This window comes from Dendrobates tinctorius, unplaced genomic scaffold, assembly GCF_039654945.1.
Source record: "Dendrobates tinctorius isolate UK_male_01 unplaced genomic scaffold, ASM3965494v1 ptg000139l, whole genome shotgun sequence".
NCBI classification, from domain to species: Eukaryota; Metazoa; Chordata; class Amphibia; order Anura; family Dendrobatidae; genus Dendrobates; species Dendrobates tinctorius.
In genome coordinates, this window is record NW_027361807.1 from 11,787,610 (window position 1) to 11,809,934 (window position 22,325).

The following is a 22,325-nucleotide window of genomic DNA, read 5'->3' on the forward strand; positions in this document are numbered from 1 at the left end:
GGTCACTTCTGCAAGCTGCTTCACAGGCTCAAACTGCATATTGAATGCTATGTGGGGCTCATACTGCATATAGGAGGCTATGTGGGGACTGATACTGTATATAGGGGGCTATCTGGGGACTCATACTCTATATAGAAAGGCTATATGGGTGCTCATACTGTACACAGGGGTCTATGTGGGGCTCATACTTTATATAGAGAGGCTATGTGGGTGCTCATGCTGTATATAGGGTGCTATGTATGGGATCTTAAAGGATATATAGGGGGCTGTGTGTGGGCTCTTACGGTATATAAGGAACTGTGTGTGGGCTCTTATGGTATATAGGGGAGCTGGGTGCAGGCTCACACGATGTTTAGGGGGTGTCAGCATACTTAATTCTGCTCAATATTAAGTGATACTATTATTATTTTAAATTATTATTAATTGCATTTTAATATTAATATTGAACAGAATTAATTTCAGTCTATTGCTTCAGCCTTCCTCAACAGTCACGGTCTCTTATGTGACCCCTCTGGAAAATTAATTGTTCCCCCTTGTTGTAGTTTTATCAAATTGTTCTGTGACACAATCATATAACACTCTTTAAAAAGGAAAAAGGCAAATATGGAGTATATGAAGATCTCATCTTACCACATTCAGAAGCATTATGATACAGAAGTTGATGCACACTGCAGTCCCTGTGGTAGCAACCTGAGAATTATTCCTGATTAAGGCCCATTTAAAGGCAGCAAATGTACTGACAGTCACAACACGATATATTACAATGCCGAAAACAGCAGCAATTACCACACATATCTAAAAAGAGAAAAGAAAATAAGCTGGTATAAAAATTGAATGATGCTTTCAATACTGGCACAATTATATGGATAGAGTAATTCTCACTAGATGGAGAAACATTTCCCAGTAGTCCTGTATGGCACAAAGAGCCATCAAAAGCCTTGTGCATGTGATGCAGAATTCTATCAATTCTATCATAGTGGTATATCTGCCAAAGTGCTAAACTACGACATCGCTTAGAGGTGAAGAAGACTGCTCAGGTCTTAAAGGGAATCTGCCACCCATTTTTTGGCCTTTCAGCTGCCGGCATAGACATCGGAGGCTTATCTACAGCATTCTGTAATGCTGTAGATAAGCCTCCGATGTAACCTGAAAGAGAAGAAAAACACGTTATATTATACTCACGGAGGTGGGCGGTCCGGTCCGATGGGTGTCACCGTCCCGTCCGGCGCCTCCCTTCTTCATGCGATGACGTCCTCTTCTCCCGTCCTGTAATGGCTCCGGCGCAAGCGCACTGCTCTGCCCTGTTGAGGGCAGAGCAGAGTCCTGCAGTGCGCAGGCGTCGGGAGAGGTCTGGCGCCTGCGCACTGCAGAATTCTGCTCTGCTCTCAACAGGGCAGAGCAATGCGCCTGCGCCGGAGCCATTTCAGGATGAGAGAAAAGGACATCAGCGCATGAAGAAGGGAGGCGTCGGACCGGACCGCAACACCCACCGGACCGGACACCTCGGTGAGTATAATATAACTCTTTTTTCTTATCTTTCAGGTTACATCGGGGGCTTATCTACAGCATTACAGAATTCTGTAGATAAGCCCCCGATGTCTATGCCGGCAGCTAATAGGGCAAAAAAAGGGTGACAGATTCCCTGATACATATTTAGGTATTACAGGTATTATAATTAAGTATTAAATTCATAATCACTCAGTATGTGACCGAAGGGACCCCCAATGATCTCTAGACTTCCTGTCCCTTTCTGTGATCTACAATAGAACCTACACAGCACTGGTAATCTTGACTACATAAAAAAAAAATTTGACAGGGGAATTAGCGTCCATATACAAAGTTTGGATCATCCATCAAAGAATTATGCAAGTATACAAATGTACAGTATATAATGTGAGGTCGCTGGCAAAATACTGGAAAGGAGATATGTGTCACTAAGGATGTTAGGTTCAGTGATATTAACCTGAAAAAATGATCTACCACACTATGTACTTAGAGTGGTTAATGAATCACATTAAAGGGCCTGTCACACTAAGTGATATCGCTAGCAATATCGCTATAACGTCACTGGTTTTTGTGACGTTATAGCGATATTGCTAGTGATATCGCTATGTCGGATACCCACCTCCGACCGCTCCCCCGCTGGTTATCGCTGATCGCGTGAGAACATCCTGGACTGTTTCTCGTCGTCAGCTTCCTGCTGGGCTTCCTGCTGTGGAGACGAGCGACTCGTGAGCACGGGCGGGAGGACCTCAGGATCGCCTCGTCTGACAGGTAAGTAACGACCCCCGACCCTTGCGATGTCGCTGGTGAGATCTGCCTGTGTGGCAGCTCACTAGCGACCACTTAGCGATGCACCAGCGATCCTGACCACGTCATATCGCTGGTCGGGATCGCTGGTGCATCGCTAAGTGTGACAGTACCTTAAGGGCTGGGCTTTTTTGAACAGCTGAAGAGTAGGTGGGCGGCTGTTCACCATATCTCCACCCCCATGGTATGGTCCAGAAGATAAATATGGAGCCTTTGGACTCATTCAGTGTTCGTTATTTCTGTAGATGAGAGCTGTACTCATGTTAAAGAGAACTGAACTTTGTTTTGTTCCCCTGGCCAGGCAGATCCCCACATCCACACAGGCTGTTTTTGTTTTTCTGGTTTTGCCAGAAGGGCTGTGTTTGTTTACCAAATTTTGGACTGGTTTATGCAGTGCATTTTTAATAAACCAGTTGAAAACTTAAACAGAATGTGTTCCTGTGACTACCTCTTTAAGAAGCCGAGTGAGTCGATCTATCGCAATAAGAAAGGTTGTATTTTGTACTGCAGTCAATTAGGGTTTTGGTTTAAATGGACAAAAATAGAAAACTTTTAATTATAATGTAAACTGAACTCAGGGTTCTTAACAAATGGTGTAAAACTATGCTACAAGTAGAAGAACCTCAGTCCATAACAAGCAGGATTTATTCTTGGCCTACCTGCTGATTTATATTCCTCTCAAGTGCTGGTAAAAACACTGCAATTCAGAGACTTGCGGTCATCCGAGTGCAGTCCAACATCCGCGGACTCAAACAATGGAGAAGATGGATAAATTAAGTTCTCCATACTTTTGAGATCTTCAAGAGAATCAGATCAAACTAAGGTGATACTCGGATGAAACTCTGATAAAGTTTATTCAGAGTGACATTAGCATAATCAACTTGATTATCTTGTATGAGAGAATCTATGGTCGTCTATCTGCAGCCTAATACACAATTTCATTGCTTGATACCACCACTTATTCCCCCGCAGTTTTTCTACGTTCAGACCATGCTTTTTTTTATCTGTGATTCATCAATCTGAAAATCACGCAGCACATAAACTGCACAGGAGCCTATGTGAATCGATGGACTGTGTTGAAAAAAAATGCAGCATGTGCTAGAATCAGAGAAAAAGTGACCAGAAAAAAACTTTATAGTTATGCATAATTTTATATAGAATTATGATATATATGCACCTTATTATTGAGGTTGACATAATTATGCACATTTAGCACTTTATTTAGTAGCCTATTGAGGTATGGATTTTTTGATGTCTGCACATATTTGCACTTTATTATCATTGTTTAATATTACCTTGATTAATTTTACACATTAGATGGCTGGAGATAGATTATTAATTATTATCAATGCTATGTTTAACATTTAACAGTCTTGAGGAGATCATTTGCATATTCCCAGTGCCTTCTGGGATAAGTGAAGAGTCTCCGCGAGCTCAACGATCACTGGGTTTTGGCTGTTGCAGCAGAAAAGAGCAAATTGGAAAGCCGCGCGCCGAATTTTGACTCATCTTTCATCTTTTTTAAGAAATCTCAATATGGAAGAGGCCAGGAGCCATTTGGTGAGCTGCATTTCTTGCTACATGTTCACAGATTTACCAGTGGAAAAGCCAAACTTCACATGCCACAAATGCAAGCTTGTGTCCCTGTTAGAGGAAAAGTTGCAAAGTCTCGAAGAGAGGTTAGCTACGTTGAAGATCATTAAGGAAGGCGAAGAGTTCTTAGACAGAGCAGAATTATCTCTTCATGTTACAGAAAGAGAAGAAATTCGAAGTGCACCTGAAGAAACAGAGGAATGGAGACATGTGACCCAGAGAAGCAGGAGGATCAGGAGGCAGTTAGCACCCATACTCCTCAGGAACCAGTACCAGGCTCTCACGCAGGAAACCAATGAAGAAATACATCAGGATAAGACTTTGCCCACAAACAGCAACCTTGTACGCCTTCAGAGTCCTCCTGGATGGAGAAAGAAAAATGTTGTGAAGAAGAAACGGAGAGTGGTGGTCATGGGGGATTCCCTGTTGAGAGGAACAGAGGCCGCTATCTGCAGACCGGATATAACTTCAAGAGAAATGTGCTGTCTTCCAGATGCAAAAATTAAAGATGTGGCTGACAGGATATCAGGACTCTTCAGACCTACAGATGACTACCCATTCCTGCTACTACATGTGGGGACAAATGACACCGCAAGAAACGACCTGGAATCCATCTGCAGAGACTTTGAAGACTTAGGCAAGAAAGTGAAAGAACTGGGAGCGCAGGTGGTCTTCTCTTCCATCCTCCCAGTGGATGGCCATGGAACAAGGAGGTGGAATAAGATTCTGCAGGTGAACAACTGGCTACGTCGATGGTACCGTCAGCACCGATTTGGATTTCTGGATCACGGAGTGAGTTACCTTTACGATGGACTACTTGCTAGAGATGGGGTGCACCTTACGAAGACTGGAAAACATGTATTTGGAAGTCGTCTTGCTACACTTGTAAGGAGAGCTTTAAACTAGAACAACATGGGAAGGGAAGCAAAAGACCAGAAAAAGCCATACACCTGACAAATGATATTGAGAACTCTGCTATTAGAAGTGGAAAGGAAGAACACAGACAAAAGAATCTAATTAATTAAAATATTGGAGAAAGAGAAACCAATCACAAACTAAAATGTTTCTATACTAATGCACAAAGCATGGGCAACAAACAAGGAGAATTGGAACTACTAACGCAGGAGAAGAAATATGATGTCATTGGAATCACTGAAACTTGGTGGGACAATACACATGATTGGAATACAAGACTAGAAGGATACAACTTATTTGCAAGAAACAGACTTGATAAACGAGGAGGAGGTGTCGCATTGTATGTTAGAAACGCGTATATCTGCACAGAGATTGAAGCTTCAGAGACTGGGAGTTCTGTGGAAACTGTTTGGGTAAGAATACAAGAACAGAACAATGGAAAGGACACCATTGTAGGCATTTACTACAGGCCGCCTGTGCAACCTGAAGATATGGATGAACTCTTTATGCATCAAATGGCCAAGTTCACCCAAAAATATGACATAGTTGTCATGGGAGATTTCAACTATCCAGACATTTGTTGGGAATCTCTCTCAGGCAAAACTAACAGGTCAAGGAAATTCTTATCCTCTCTTGCTGAAAACTTTATCTTCCAAAAGGTAGGGGAGAAAACAAGGGGAACTGCTACCTTGGATCTAATCCTTATAAACAGGGAGGAAATGGTTGAGGAGGTAAAAGTGGCTGGGACCCTAGGAGGTAGCGACCATGCTATTTTAGAATTTTGGATAACTAGAGGAGGAAGACCTGTGAAGACTCAGACATCAAGGTTAGATTTCAGAAAGGCAGATTTTAAGGGATTCAGAAAGAGAATTGGAGGGATCCAATGGCTGGATATCTTTAAAGACAAAAATGTCCGGGAAGGATGGAAAATCTTGAAAAATGAAATTCTCAAAGCACAATTGTTAACAATTCCGAAAAGAGGGAAGAATAGGAAGCACTTAAGGAAGCCAGGATGGATGAACACAGAACTTAAGCACATGCTAAAAAGGAAGAAAAAAATGTTTATAAAATGGAAAGAGGGAAGCATATCTAAAGAAGAATATAATGCTGTCTGCAGAACCTGCAGGGCACAAATCAGATTATCTAAAGCTGACAATGAATTGAAGCTTGCAAGAGATGTCAAAAGCAATAATAAAGGATTTTGGGGATATGTCAAAAGTAAAAGAAAAGTCAAAGATGCTATAGGATTTTTACAGGATGAAAATGATGAAATGGTAAGACAGGATGTTGAGAAGGCCGAACTTTTAAATTCCTATTTTGCATCTGTTTTCTCTCAGAAAGGAAATGTGACATCAACTGTTCTTCACTGTCCTATTAAGGGAATAGAAGAATCCAGGATATCTATAAACAGAAAGTTAGTGAGGAAACACTTAGCTAACCTAAATGAATTCAAGTCTCCAGGTCCAGAATTACACCCCAGAGTACTGAAGGAGATAGCAGAAGAAATTTTTGAACCCCTCTCCATAATCTTTGAAAATTCTTGGAGAACAGGAGAAGTCCCAGAAGACTGGAGAAGAGCAAATGTTGTTCCTATCTTCAAAAAGGGGAAGAAGGTGGACCCAGGCAACTATAGGCCGGTGAGTCTGACTTCTATACCAGGAAAGATCTTTGAACAAATTATTAAACAACATGTATGTCAGTACCTGGATAAGAATGAAGTGATTAAACAGAGTCAGCATGGGTTTGTAACTAGTAAGTCATGTCAGACTAACTTAATTTCCTTCTATGACGGAATCACTGATTGGGTGGATCAAGGAAATGCTGTAGATATAGTATATCTTGACTTCAGCAAAGCATTTGACAAAGTATCTCATACAATCCTTATTGAAAAAATGACTAAGTATGGAATGGACAAGGCAACTGTTAGGTGGATTCATAACTGGCTTAGTGATCGGACCCAAAGAGTGGTCGTAAATGGCTGCACAACCAGTTGGAAGAATGTCTCAAGTGGGGTACCACAGGGCTCTGTCCTGGGCCCTGTATTGTTCAACATCTTTATGAATGATTTAGATGAAGGAATTGAGGGTAAACTCGTTAAATTTGCTGATGACACAAAGCTAGGAGGGATAGCTAATACTAGAGAAGAGAGAGAGAGAGGATTCAAAAAGATATAAATAAACTGGAGAAGTGGGCAGCAACTAACAGAATGGTTTTTAACAGGGAAAAATGCAAAGTACTACATCTGGGCAATAAAAATGAAAAAAGCATATACAGAATGGGAGGAATAGGCCTAAGCAAGAGCACATGTGAAAAAGACTTGGGTATACTAATAGATCACAGACTGAATATGAGTCAACAGTGTGATGCAGCAGCAAAAAAAGCAAATGCAATTCTAGGATGTATTAACAGAAGCATACAGTCTAGATCACGTGAAGTCATTATTTCCCTCTACTCCTCTTTGGTCAGACCTCATCTGGAATATTGTGTCCAGTTTTGGGCACCACATTTTAAAAAAGACATCAACAAACTGGAGCAAGTTCAGAAAAGAGCAACCAGAATGGTGACCGGTCTGCAAACCCTGTCTTATGAGGAAAGGTTGCAGGATTTGGGATTGTTTAGTTTGCACAAGAGAAGACTGAGAGGAGACTTAATAGCTGTCTACAAATATCTAAAGGGCTGTCACATTGTAGAAGGATCAACTTTATTCTCATTTACACAAGGAAAGACTAGAAGCAATGGGATGAAACTGAATGGGAGGAGACACAGATTAGATATTAGAAAAAACTTTTTGACAGTTAGAGTGATCAATGAGTGGAACAAGCTGCCACGAGAAGTGGTGAGTTCTCCTTCAATGGATGTCTTCAAACAGAGGCTGGACAGACATCTGACTGGGATGATTTAGCGAATCCTGCTTTGAGCAGGGGGTTGGACCAGATGGCCCAGGAGGTCTCTTCCAACTCTACGATTCTATGATTCTATGTATAATGCTGAAGTTTGCTCGAGTTGTCGGGGGTTGTGAGCACTGTGTTCTCCTTGCTGTGGTCTGACCTATCTTCTCCGGCAAGAAAATGGATCCACTGACACGCATAGCGTCTGTTACCATGACGCCTGAGTGCCTTGCGTTCCATACACCGGATATGACGGGTCACTTCCAGAACTGTGGCAGAAGAACATGGTGCGCTGCATTATGCTCTCTAGCAACCCTAGCAAAATTCTTTAATTGATTTGGTGGTGTGATTGACTACAGGGGATTATAATACGTCCGGTATCCCTCTGCCCCGACACGCCCCCTGAAGAAGTGTGAACAAAATGCGCATCGGGGTGGAGGAACACTGCTCGGACATCACACATGTTAGACCATTTATGCTTTTCTTTGTTGCTTTCCTTTTATTAATAGCGCTTTTCAGGATTACTGTTTATATGCAATCTCAGCTGAGTAGAGGTGACACAATTGAGATGTTCATTTGCATTAAGGTGTATTATGTAGCACTTTAATGATATGTAGAATGGGGTCTTGTATGAGGAGGTGATATTGTCTGAGGTGCCTTATCCTCATTTACATTTATTTGAATTGCATAGCAATTTATTCTATTATTAGTGGGACTTTTGTCATTTATGGATATTATGATCCTTAATTTTAACTGTGTTTAATGATGTCCTTGCCATAGTCGTTCCTTTTATAATATGGTAGGCAATTGTTGATAAATTTTTATATGATTGTTATGGTATTATTAATAAAATGGCAATTTATAATTAATAATTATTATTTTTGGTTCTTGTGTTTTTTTTCTGCTCACTTTTTCTCTGGTTGTAGAGTTCTGAGTGGCAGTAATTGGACTGATAGTATTTTATATAACACAAGTTATTATTGGATCTGTGGTTGATTTTAATGTGCTAGAATCATGTGTTTATTCGGAGGAGACTTAGCCATTGGATTCTATAGGTGCATTAAAAAAAATCTATGCAATCAGGTTTTAAAGAGTTAATTTCACTGTACTTTTTAACTGAAAGTGAGTGCCTCCTCCAATTGGTACTTTCTTTTTCTTCTGTGCCATTTTTTCTCAAATTATACCCTCCCTTCCCTAGAATAATGGTGCAAATTTCCCTTTCAGCCAACTGGACGTATATCACAGCTGTGCCAACAAAGAAATTTTGTGGTGTATGCCCAGTTGATTTTAGGAAAAATTTGTACCTTTTTCCTGGAGGGCATAACTTTGCAATGTAGGAGCACAGAAGAAGCACCAATTGGAAGAGCTTCATCTCCAGATACAAGGAACAGGTGGAAAATTGTTCTTTCTTCTGGATAAAAATATCATGCTTTTTCAGGGTAAATAACTGATGAATTTTCAAAGACTCGTATGAATGCAGCTGCACTAACATTAACCATTAAAACTCTTTTACATTGTTCCGATACCAATGCACAAATATTAGCTATTGCTGGTTTATAATTTGTCCTTGGACCCAAGACATTTCACGCACACGTTATAGATTTTAAAAATTTCCTGAGAACAGATTCATGGGAATACAACCTAGAAACCTGCAGGACATTGCTATTATGGATAAAGAATACAGAACTTGTGGCAGTATTTCCATAATATTAGAAAAATAACAAACCATAAAAAATATTCCAGAAGCAGACACTATAAGTCTGCTGCATTTATCTGTAAAGGCTTGGTAAGGCTCTGGCTTTCCTGAAATTGGGTTCATACGTTCTTTTTTTGAGTATTTGGCTTCAAATTGAGGACGGATTTCTTCCTGTGTAACGAAAGGATGTATATATTTATATACATATATAGTTTATTTCAAATTGCTATTTTTCAAATTTTAGCTAAAATGATGTTATATTGAGAGAACAAACAACAGAAAACTGACGGCACATCAAGAACTAGTCTGAAAAAATTTGGCCAAAAAATGTGAGCCCATTCACCAACATCAAGGTGATCTCATCGAATGGGTCCCTGACCTCAGACTAGCTCTTGATGTGCTGTCAGTTTTCTGTTGTTTGTATTGTTAGCTTTCTGACTGAGCACTCCGCCCTTCACCATGCTGTGGTTTTAATTACATCCAATCACAATTGGTTCCAACCTTCCTATAAATACAGGCTTGACCAAGTTATTAACCAGATGTAAGTGTGCACAATAGGCAGTTAGGTCAGGAACCCATTCGATGAGATCACCTTGACGTTGGTGAATGGGCTCACATTTTTGGGCCAAATTTTGTGCTAAGTATCTCATGTGTTTTTCCTAAATTTCAAAAGCTATTACTCTATTCACACTTCATGTATTTCACATTGACATGTCTTAATGCAATTGAGTGCAACCATTTCCTCATTTTGATATATTGAGAGAACAGTCAGTCTAATATGTAGGTGTGGATAAAAGGGTTGTCTCCCTAAGGAAGGGGTGCTTAAAATGAAAATAAAGGCTGTCAAGGATGTTAATTAAGTATCTACATAATCATAGGCAAGTTGAGATAAGCTGGGTGATGGTAACCAAACAGACAGAGGAGAGAGACCCCATGCATATTGCCACTACAGATGTGGCATCATCAGGGGTAAAATTTTGGGTGTATCTAATTTAATATTTGCCTTCACAACAACATCAAAGCTTCAATTCTTCTATGTACACTTGCACACAGTTTTTGAAAGAACTCAGAAAGGAGATTGTTCCAAACATCTTGGGGAACTTACTACAGATCTGTGGATGTAGGTTTGCACAAATCCTTCTTTCTCATCATTTTATCCCACATAGCCTTGATGATGTTGAGATCAGGCCACTGTGGGGACCATATCATCAGTTCCAAAGCTCCTTGTTTTCCTTCACACTGGAAATAATTCTTTATGACATTAGTTGTAAGTTTTTTCGTTTTTGTCCTACAGAAGAATAAATTTGGATAAGAATCTGACTGTATATCTGAGCGACTATCTTCAGTGTGCAAAGTAGAACAAGGAGTCTGGTAAGTGATGACATGAGCCCCACCAGAGCACTGATCTCAACATCACGGAGTCTGTCTCAGATTACATGAAGGCTGAAGAATTGATGGAAGACTATATATACTGTATATACACAGAAGTTGTAAAACTGTGTGCTAGTACATCTAGAAGAATGGATGCTGTTTTGCAGGCAGAGAATGCTCACTGTGACACCAAATATTAATTTGATATACATTTTTCTTTTGTTAGTTCACTTTACATTTTGCTAATTGATTAATATAAACTATTAAAGATCTCTATTCGTGAAAACATTCTTACTTTGCAGTATTTTTTCCACACCTGCCTTAAACTTTTGCTCAGAACTGTATGTGTTACATATTACTGATGTAGCACCAGATCCTATACTATATTACAGATTACAAGGTGTATTGAAACTTACTAAATAGGTGCGTGCCCTGTTTAATTCTTACCTCCTCTTCTTCCCAGTCTATTAAATCCCAGTCATAAGCAATCACAGCTCGTCTTCGTTTCCAAAACTCCAGAAAAACAGTAGCTAAAAATAGTAGAACAATTTGTAAATTGAACTTTACAATTACATTTTCAAAGTTTTTTTTTGTAATATAATGAATTCCCTTGGACTGTAAGGCTGTGTGCACAAGGTGCATTTTTGATGTATTTTGCAGCGTTTTTTAAAAGCGGAAATGGGCCATAAACGCTATGGAAACCTTGTGCAAGCTAATTCAATGACAATTCTGAAGTGCTGTGCACATGATCAGTAAATTTCCTTTGAGCATACGCAGTGCGATTTTTCTGCAGCATGTCAATTCTTTGTGCGTTTCACTGAATCAGTGAAATTCGCAGCAAAAACGCAGGTTTAAAAATGTTTGTGAATTTACTGCAAATTTGCTGAGTTTTTGTTTACATTTTTAATGACTTCCTTTGGTGTTTCCCCTGCTGTCATCTGTGGGACAACGTGGGAAACACTAGCGCAGTGGTTCTTATCAGCGGTAACGCTATCACTGGTAAGACCGTCGGTCAGAGTGCTGCGCACTCATGCTGTCAGATGTCAGTCTGACCATGCAGCTGTGATTGTGACCCCTTGCAGGGGGTGTCAGATGTCACCACAGATGTCAGATGTCAGATGACAGATGACAGATGTCAGATGACACCACAGATCTGACTGTGACCTGCGGTAAAAAGCTTATCACAGGTGAGAAGGGGTGGGCTGATGAGACTACTACTCACCATCGGGCTACGTCTGCTGTCACTGATAACAGTGACAGCAGGTGCCGCTGATGGGAGATGTAGGCTCATTTGCTGGCACCTGTGCTCACAGCTAAAAAAAAAAAGTAGAATAGATACATACATGTTCAAATAAGAATAAAAAACCCATTATACTCACCTAACGTCAAATCCCTGATGCCCTCGTCTTCTAGAAAAAATGTAAAATAATAAACCAACATATACTCACCTGTCCGCCATAGTCCATGCAATCCAGAGTGTCCCACGGTGATCTCACATGTAGAACAGTCACATTGGGAGATGTGACCGCTTTACCCATCCGCTGGTGATACACTGACAGGAGGTAATTGCTCCCGCAGTGTATCACTGAGCTACCATGAGAGAGTGAGAACTTTCTCACGCAGCTGTAGTGCGATAAGGGAGAGCACCAGAGTTGATCAACTAATGAACTCTGGTGAACTCTCTCACAGCAGCTCACTGATACACTGTGGGAGGGATTCCCTCCTATCAGTGTAATGCCTGCTGTCTTTGAGAGCAGTCACATCAGTGACTGTTCTCAAAGTCATCAGGATCATTGTGGGACATTATGGATTATCTTCTCTGCAGACAAGTGGGGAATATTGTGGTTTATTATTACATTTTTGGTGCAGGAGATGTTGGCGTCAGTGGATTAGGTGTTTGGTAAGTATGGTTTAAGTAAGATTCATTAAAGGAGTCTGTGTCATTATTTCAAATAAAGGAGTTTATTCTGGGTGTCTGTGTTTTTTATACAATATCACTATGGGGTTCCTAATGGATAGGTGTCTTATAGAAGCTTCTCCATTACTAACCTGTGGTCTTGATGTCATCTGACAATACAAAGGTGAAATCAATCCCAAAAATATGAACCCCACTTGCCACCGCTATAGAACAAGTGGGAAGAGGGAGACTAAGTGCCAGATTTAGGGCATCTTATAAATGCACCATTTCTGGGGTAGCTGAGAGCTGATGTTTTTAGTCTGGGAGGGGCCAATATCCATGCTCCCTCCCTAAGTTATTAATATCAGCCCGCAGCTGTCTGCCTAGTCTTTGCTGGTTTTATAGGGGACTCTAGGTCAATTTTTTTCTGGGGTCCCCCTATAAACTTGCCAGTAAAGCGACCATTTAGCGATGCACCAGCGATCCTGACAGGGTCGTATCGCTGTCAGGATCCATGGTGCATCGCTAAATGTAAAGGGTCCTTTAAACTTAGCAGCTGCTGTTTGTTTACTGCCTACCTATGTTTGTTGTGTTAATGCTCCTACATAGGCTGGTGACAATGTGTGTGTTTGTGTTTACTTATCGGCTTAGTAATGAGTGTGTTGGGCTGACATCTTTTCATTATTAAGCCTAGGGATAGGTGTCAATAACAGCTGCTGACACCAAGCCCTAATCCCATTACCCTGATGCTTGCTACTAGATCAGCATGAAAAAGGTGGTGTTAAACCAAGAAATCACATCACAAAAACTTTTTTAAGTATCTTTATTTAGCTCAAAAAAGTATTCATTGCTGTACAAAAACGCATGCAAAAATCGTATACAAAAACGCACGCTTTTGTCACAGTGTTTTTCCTGCCAAGAGAAATTTCTGCAATCACATACTCAATGTGCGCACATAACCTAAAGTTCAGTTGGTGTTCTCCTAATGTACTTACCCCAAACTGCCATGAAAACTGCAAAGAATACAGTTGCTCCATTGTCAAAGAGATGGGTAACCTGAAATAGAACAGTAATATGTATGATAGCAATATTTGTCTACACATGATCATAAACCTATAATTCTATTTGTGTTGTATTTTTATGGTTCCGACACTCCAATTTAAGGGGAACCTGCCAGGTTCCCTGACTGTCCCCAATTGCTATTATAGCAGATTTATTTAAACATAACCTGTCATTGAGTTCATTCTGCTGAAACCACGGGCAGAATTGATCAGAGTCTGACTGCTTTATTGCAGGCAGGAATATGTCTCTCTGAAACAGTCCAGTGTTTCAGAGAAAACATGGTTTGAAGAGCTAGCACTACTCTAGAGGACTGACAGGTATAATGTGTGTACATAGGGAGAGATCTGTCAATCTCCTGGAGCCGTGCTGTAAGAAGCTGACTTGGGGTCGGCACTGGACTAGTTAGTGTCATTTCTGCTTATGATCCCCGGCCGGCTTTTCAAACTATGTATTCCCTGAAACAATGGAGCGTTTCAGAGAAAAACATACCTGACTACAATCATGCAGTCAGGCTTTGGTTTGGTTCATGTTACCCAAGGCTTGGGCAGCATTAATTGACTGACTGATAAGGTGGTCTATGTAACTACTAATACAGCAGTGTTCGAGTAATGAACTTTTCTTTATGAGCTAATGAGGCAGGACTAGCCCAGTGAGGTGTCTTTTGCCCCAATCACTAGCTGTGATTGACATTCCCTGTTATGATATGACCATAATGCAGGACTAGTACTGAGGGGAGAAGATGGTCTTCCTTGGGACTAGTTTTTCCTCCACAGCATATGTGATGTAGCAGAATAAACTCTTGCTCTTCATACACTGCAGTGTTAGTAATGACATAAAACACCTTATGTGATTAAAGTAGAACTTGGGGACTGTCAGGAAACCTGACAAGTTCAATTTAATATTAAGAGTTTGGCGGAATTGTTAATGAACAAAACCTCCATGATAAAGCTAATTATTGCTTTATGCTCAAATGTCCGTTTGAGATTTCTGTTTGTCTTTTATGTTTCGGGAACAGACAAAAGAAATTCATGCCCAAAATGGGGAGGACGCAATGCAGGAGACTGAGACCAGCATAACCAGTGTAAGTTACACTCCACTTTGGATTAACTCCTACATTTTGCACATGGTCCTTCTCAGTACACTTACGCACAAATTGTCCATTGTATCTTATACCTATAAAAGGATATGAATTTCTCTAGAGGATTCACGTATCTGTAATCACTACGGAGTTATGGTGACACCTATTGGCGTCACGCTGCATTAGTACGTTAACTACTTGGTTTTGCATTCACCATTTGCACATTTTGGTCTTTGTTGACACTCATTTTTATATTTTTTTTATTATTTATTTTCTTTTACTCAGCTGTTATTATCTTTCTTTATACACTTTGGGTTTTGTATTAATTTTTTTGTAATAATATTATTGAGATATTGAATTGTGTACCACTCCTCTTTATATTATTTGTACCATATATGCATTTATTTACCATCTGACACATTGGCACCTTAAATATCCAGCTTTTATCATTCTGGATGTGCGTCCTTGTTCTTTAGAATTTTAGTAACTTTAATTAATTTTTACATTGTTTTGTTTTTTTTCTGCTATTTTACTTGATTATACGTAATCCAATAAAATTTATTTGATTTTTCAATACGTGAATTTGGACTTTTTGGTCGGTATTCTGCTCTTCGGGGTTTCCTTTGTGGTTTTGTGTATTTTACAACTGCCCATAACTCCATTTCAGGTCCAAAAATTCTTGGTGGTTGTTATTTACTACCCATTATTCCTTGCATTCATTGAATTTTGTAAGTACACTCATACGTACTTCTGTCAATACCAAATGCAAAGAGGTTGGAGGGGAGCACCCTTGATTAGTGGGTCTGTTTGGTATTAGTTTTTTAGAAGGAATGAAAAACCGACAGCAAACAGAAACCAAACCAAAGCTAGATGAACCACATAGTGATCAATGGACCCTTCTGTTTCTGTTTGCATCAGTTTACAAGTGGGTTTATTTTGGGCATGAATTCCATTTGTACGTTTCTAAAAACCAAACAGACAAATGGAATTTCCACATGGGAACTTAGCCTTACTAAACTTGCTGTATATGACACTAATTAAAAGATGTACTCAAAGCTTCTAGAATAAGTGGCGATGCCTTCTCTTGTAGTGAATACAGACATGTACAATCACTACGTCTATAAAAGGGTGGAAAAGGCAGTGGGGGTAAGAGTCAATCTTACATACCAGGAGGGCAATGTGTGCAGATTGAAACACTGAAGCTTAAGGGGATTTTCCCGCGAACAAAGTTAATTTTAATCAACATTTAATCAATAGATCTTGGAATAATAATAAATTCCACAATTGGATGTGTTTAAATAAAATGTTCCTGTGCTGAGATAATCTTATAAATGTGCCCATGCTGTGTACTGTGTAATGGCTGTGTCTGACCGTACAGGAACATGGTCTGATCATACCACATCTTCTGGGCATGGGGGGAGAGCAAAAGAGTATACTGACATGACAGCAGGGGATCACAGCTCATGAGTTCGGGTGGCCCAGTGTCAGCTGACACTCAATCCTCCATCATTCATCCTCGGCATCTGAAGTCTCAGTTCAGTGCAGCGGGCATGATGACGTCACTACATGCCCCCGCTGCACAGAGATGTGAGGGTGCTTCAGAATACTCTTTGTAAAGACTAGAGCTGGGGGGGGGTAATAAGGAGGGAAGTTGAGTATTGCAATTCTTTTTATCATATAGTATACTGTGGTGGCCATAATACTGTGTAGAGGACTATGGGGAGTACATTATATCACAGCATGACTGTGAGGAGTGCTTTATACTGTATAGAGTACTATGGGGAGTGCATCATAATATATATGGAGGACTATGGGGAGGGTATTATACTATATGGAAGAATATGGGGGTGCATTATACTATAAGTAGGACTATGGGGTGTAGTATACTATATGGAAGATTATGGGATGCAATATACTATAAGGATGGCTATGGGGTGCATAATGTATTGAGGGTTATGGGGTGTAGTATACTATATGGAGGGTTATGGTGTGTAGTATACTATATGGAGAACTATGAAGTGCAGTATACTATATGGAACACTATGGGGAGTGAATTATACTGTATGGAGGACTATGGGAAGTGAATTATACTGTATGTAAAACTATGCAGTGCATTATACTATATGAATGACTATGGGGAGTGCATTATACTATTTGAGAACTATGTGGCGTGCATTATACTAAATGGAGGACTATAGGGTACAGCATATAGAGGAAGAAAATGGAGGTGAATTATACCATATGTAAAATTATGGGGTGTAATATACTATATGCAGGATTATGGGGCGCATTATATGATATGGAGGGCTATGGGGTGGTATACTATATGGAGGGTTATGGGGTGCAGTATACTATATGGAGGACTATAGGGTGCAGTATACTATATGAAGGACTATGGGAAGCGTATACTATATGGAGGACTAAACGGTGCATTATACTATATGGGGGACTATGGGGAGTGCATTATACTAACTGGGGGACAATAGGGTGCAGCATATAGAGGACTATGTGGCCCATTATACTACAAGGAGACCTACAAAGGGGCTGTTATAATATGTGGAGATCTATGTGGGAGCCATTATAATATTTGGAGGGCTATGTGGTAGGCTTTATACTTTATGAAGGACTACGTGGGGGGCATTGTACTGTATGGAAGCAATTATACAGTGTGAGGGGTTGAGTGGGATCCATCAAACTGTGTGGAGGGCTATCGGGGACAACCACACAGTGTGGTGAGTTGTGGGGTCAGTATACTGTATGTAGGTCCATTATACTGCATGGAGAGCTGTGTGGGGGTCACAGTTGGGGGATCACACTGTGTTAGGGTCTTTCCTTACATTTTGCCAGGGGAGTTGAGGTGGGGTACAGTAGGGTCATCCTAGTGTGCATGTGGAGGGTACTGTGGAGGAATTCACTGTGGGGATATCACACTGTGTTTGTGGGTCAATTTTCTCCTGGGATCATACTTTATGTGTGCAATGAAAGGTCAAGCTAAGAATTCAGTAGGAGGAAAATTACTTTATATAAATGCTGCAAACTTGTGACATATGCTCTTCTGAGACCCCCCCAATATTATTATTTTTTTGCTTGGGGGGCAATTAGAGCTTCTTCTACAGAGCCCCATGATTTCTATGTATGCTCCTGGCCTTTAGCATTATTAAACTGAGTGTTTATGAGTCCAGCTCCAGATTATAGAAAAATGATGGTAAAGGCCTGATTTACCTTTTTAATCCTAAGCCAGGTACATCAGTGCAAAAAAATTTCAGAAGACAAACACTCAAAGGGGTTTTCTGGGTGTTTTAAAAATTGGGCTAAGAACTGAAAATGTAAAATAAAAACAATAAAGATTACTTAGTGCCTAAATTCTCCATTGCTCCAGCACTGCTTCTCCAATGGACCCCGTTAGTGACAGACGGAATGATTTACAGAGAAAAGCTATATGCTGTTCATAATATTTTGCAGGAGAATTTCTGTTTTTCCTGTCTATTTTCCTAATTTGGTAGAAATTACAGTTGTTTATAATATTCTAGATTTATTTTCGCTTCTTGTTGCTATGACATTATTGATTAATGTCTACTTCACAAGATTAGAGATCAGATTAGATTTCAGACAAACGGCTTTGCTATTCTCACAGAGGGTATGGGATTACCTTGGCATAGACACAGCTGTCTGATAACCTCATATACGGGCAGTATTTATCACACAGTGGACACATGGTTACATTTGCGGCTTGGCAGATTTCTTTGCTATAAAACAGAAGAATGAGACACAGATTGGCCGAGACTTATTTCTCCCGTTGGACTAAAGCAATTATGACCTTAAAATCCTCTGCATGTAAGTAGTTGAGGTCACACTGCATAGCATTGTCAAAGTGATCCCTGTAGTATAACGGCAAATGAGCTAATTGACGTATGATTGTTCTACTTCTCTTCATTCAACGTGAAGTCATGTAAAAAGGAAGAACATCTGTGATTCTGCAGAACACTCTTCTACTTCTAAGAGGTAGAAAAGAATGCAAAATGTGACTGCTCAGTTGAAAAACTGAACATATTAAGGAATTACTGCTTATAAATCTTAAGATAAAATAATTGTTTTGCCAATTTTAAACATGCACTGTACTTAAGAGAACATTTTACCAAATGATTCATGTTGAACTGGTCACACAATGTAAAAGAGGCTACAAAGCAGAATAAAAGCTTTTTGTTTTTTTTCTTATTTTCTATTTTGCCTCTCTGTTTCAGAAATATTAGCAATAAAAGCATTTTGCACTTAATAAATAAATTTTCGTTAGGTCCAAGTGTGTGTAATCGGAGAGTTTCCATTGGGAGTTTGTACTTCTTTCCCTGTATGAAGTTGACTAATCATAAACAGGAGGCAACACACAGGGGAAAAAGAACATCCCCCGCAATAGCTCATCACAGACTAATCCTGTGTGAGATGTAATGACAGCTTGATTTCACTTCAGAGGGATTACAAGTTGCCCTGGCCACAACAGACATACTTGTAATTACTGACAATTTTGGGCTCTCATCTCAGTCAGTGTGGGAGCGAGGCAGCACAGCAAAAGTGACAGTGTTATGAGAGGAAAATAGCTGATAGAAACATTTGTGATATTACACAACTAAACTCAGCTCTGTGACCCTTCCTTCCGGAGGTGTATCTAGGTTTTTCAGTGCCTGGGGCAAGAATTCAGATTGGCACCCCCCCCATCCCAAGCACATATGCGATGTGCGCACTTACAGTCACGTGCCAACATACTTCTCCCCCTAATTCTCTGTGTTCAGTGAAAAGCTGAAACTAAGAGAAACAGGAAAAAAAGTTAGTTGTCATGTGACTGTAAGTATGAAAATTTCATATGAGTGAAGTGGTCATGTGATGACTGATGGAACCAGCCAGCAGAGCTGAATCCTGTCAGTAAGTATATTACATGCTGTGAGTAGTGTTGAGCATTCCGATACCGCAAGTATCGGGTATCGGCCGATACTTGCTGTATCGGAATTCCGATACCGACTTCCGATATTTTTTCAATATCGGAATTCGGCATCGGAATCGGAAGTTCAGTTGATTGACGGCCTGACGTCATCATGATGCGCGGTGTGTGCGCATCATGATGCGCCGTCATTTCGGGCCTTCCGGGGGTCTCTGCCGGCCTGCCGGGGGGCTGTGCCGGCCTGCCGGGGGGCTGTGTGGACTGCCCGGGGTCTCTGCCGGCCTGCCGGGGGGCTGTGCCGGCCTGCCGGGGGGCTGTGCACCCTGTGGGGGTCTGTACCGGCCTGCCGGGGGGCTGTGCCGGCCTGCCGGGGGGCTGTGCTGATGTCCGGGGGTCTGTGCAAGCATCGTCCGATGGGACTACAAGTCCCATCGGGCGATGCCTGCTACCATGACAGTGATTGACACATTAGCCAATGATGGGACAGTAGTAGTCCCATCATCCGGCTAATGTGTTAAATGTTAAAAAAAAAAAAAAAAAAAAAAAATACTACATACATACTACATGCTACATACATACTACATATATACTACATACATACTACATACATACTACATACATACTACATGCATGCTACATACATACTACATATATACTACATACATACTACATACATACTGCATGCTACATACATACTACATACATACTACATACATACTACATGCATGCTACATATATACTACATGCTACATACATACCACATACATACTACATGCATGCTACATATATACTACATGCATGCTACATACATACTACATATATACTACATGCATGCTACATACATACTACATGCTACATGCATGCTACATACATACTACATACATGCTACATATATACTACATACATACTACATATATACTACATGCATGCTACATATATACTACATACATACTACATATATACTACATGCATGCTACATATATACTACATACATACTACATATATACTACATACATGCTACATATATACTACATACATACTACATATATACTACATACATGCTACATACATACTACATACATACTACATATATACTACATGCATGCTACATATATACTACATGCTACATACATACCACATACATACTACATACATGCTACATATATACTACATGCATGCTACATACATACTACATATATACTACATGCATGCTACATACATACTACATGCTACATGCATGCTACATACATACTACATACATACTACATGCTACATACATACCACATATATACTACATACATACAATACATTCATACAATACATACATAGACATACAGTACATATAACATAGAGTAACATACTTACCAATACTTGTCACATTGTTCCCCGAAGCCATTGTCTTTCCGGAATAAATATTAACATAACAAACCACAAAAATACTCACCCACGATCCGAAGCAGTCCACGAGTGTGTCCCACGACGATCTTGGGTAGAGAACTGCAGCATCAGATGATGCTGCCGTTCTCTACGGGCTGCAGGAATCCAATGACGGAAGGTAGGTATCCTTCCGCACTGTATTCCTCCGCCACTTAAAAAAAAAAAAGTCCCTAGTCTCACTTTATGCCATTGCTGTGTGGGAAATTCCCACACAGCAATGGCATAAAGTGAGACTAGGGACTTTTTTTTTTTTTTAAGTGGCGGAGGAATACAGTGCGGAAGGATACCTACCTTCCGTCATTGGATTCCTGCAGCCCGTAGAGAACGGCAGCATCAGCTGATGCTGCAGTTCTCTACCCAAGATCGTCGTGGGACACACTCGTGGACTGCTTCGGATCGTGGGTGAGTATTTTTGTGGTTTGTTATGTTAATATTTATTCCGTAGACGACAATGGCTTCGGGGAACAATGTGACAAGTATTGGTAGGTATGTTACTCTATGTTATATGTACTGTATGTCTATGTATGTATTGTATGAATGTATTGTATGTATGTAGTATATATGTGGTATGTATGTAGCATGTAGTATGTATGTAGCATGCATGTAGCATGTAGTATGTATGTAGCATGCATGTAGTATATATGTAGTATGTATGTAGCATGCATGTAGTATATATGTAGCATGCATGTAGTATGTATGTGGTATGTATGTAGTATATATGTAGCATGTATGTAGTATGTATGTAGCATGCATGTAGCATGTAGTATGTATGTAGCATGCATGTAGTATATATGTAGTATGTATGTAGTATATATGTAGCATGTATGTAGTATATATGTAGCATGCATGTAGTATGTATGTGGTATGTATGTAGTATATATGTAGCATGTATGTAGTATGTATGTAGCATGCATGTAGCATGTAGTATGTATGTAGCATGCATGTAGTATATATGTAGTATGTATGTAGTATATATGTAGCATGTATGTAGTATATATGTAGCATGCATGTAGCATGTAGTATGTATGTAGCATGCATGTAGTATATATGTAGTATGTATGTAGCATGCATGTAGTATATATGTAGCATGCATGTAGTATATATGTAGTATGTATGTAGTATATATGTAGCATGTATGTAGTATGTAT

At 40.0% G+C, this 22,325-nt stretch overlaps 1 protein-coding gene across 3 annotated transcripts in view; it reads right to left on the minus strand.

The window, feature by feature from the left end:
* ANO4 (anoctamin 4) overlaps positions 1-22,325 on the minus strand; it is a 384,866-nt gene that overhangs the window by 79,872 nt on the left and 282,669 nt on the right. For all 3 annotated transcript variants that reach the window (XM_073545027.1, XM_073545026.1, XM_073545025.1), the window contains 5 exons: positions 18,460-18,556; positions 13,666-13,726; positions 11,221-11,303; positions 9,433-9,573; positions 631-795 (listed from right to left, as the gene is read on the minus strand). In XM_073545027.1, the coding sequence (XP_073401128.1) occupies positions 631-795; positions 9,433-9,573; positions 11,221-11,303; positions 13,666-13,726; positions 18,460-18,556 (547 nt within the window). The remainder of the gene's footprint in view (positions 1-630; positions 796-9,432; positions 9,574-11,220; positions 11,304-13,665; positions 13,727-18,459; positions 18,557-22,325) is intronic.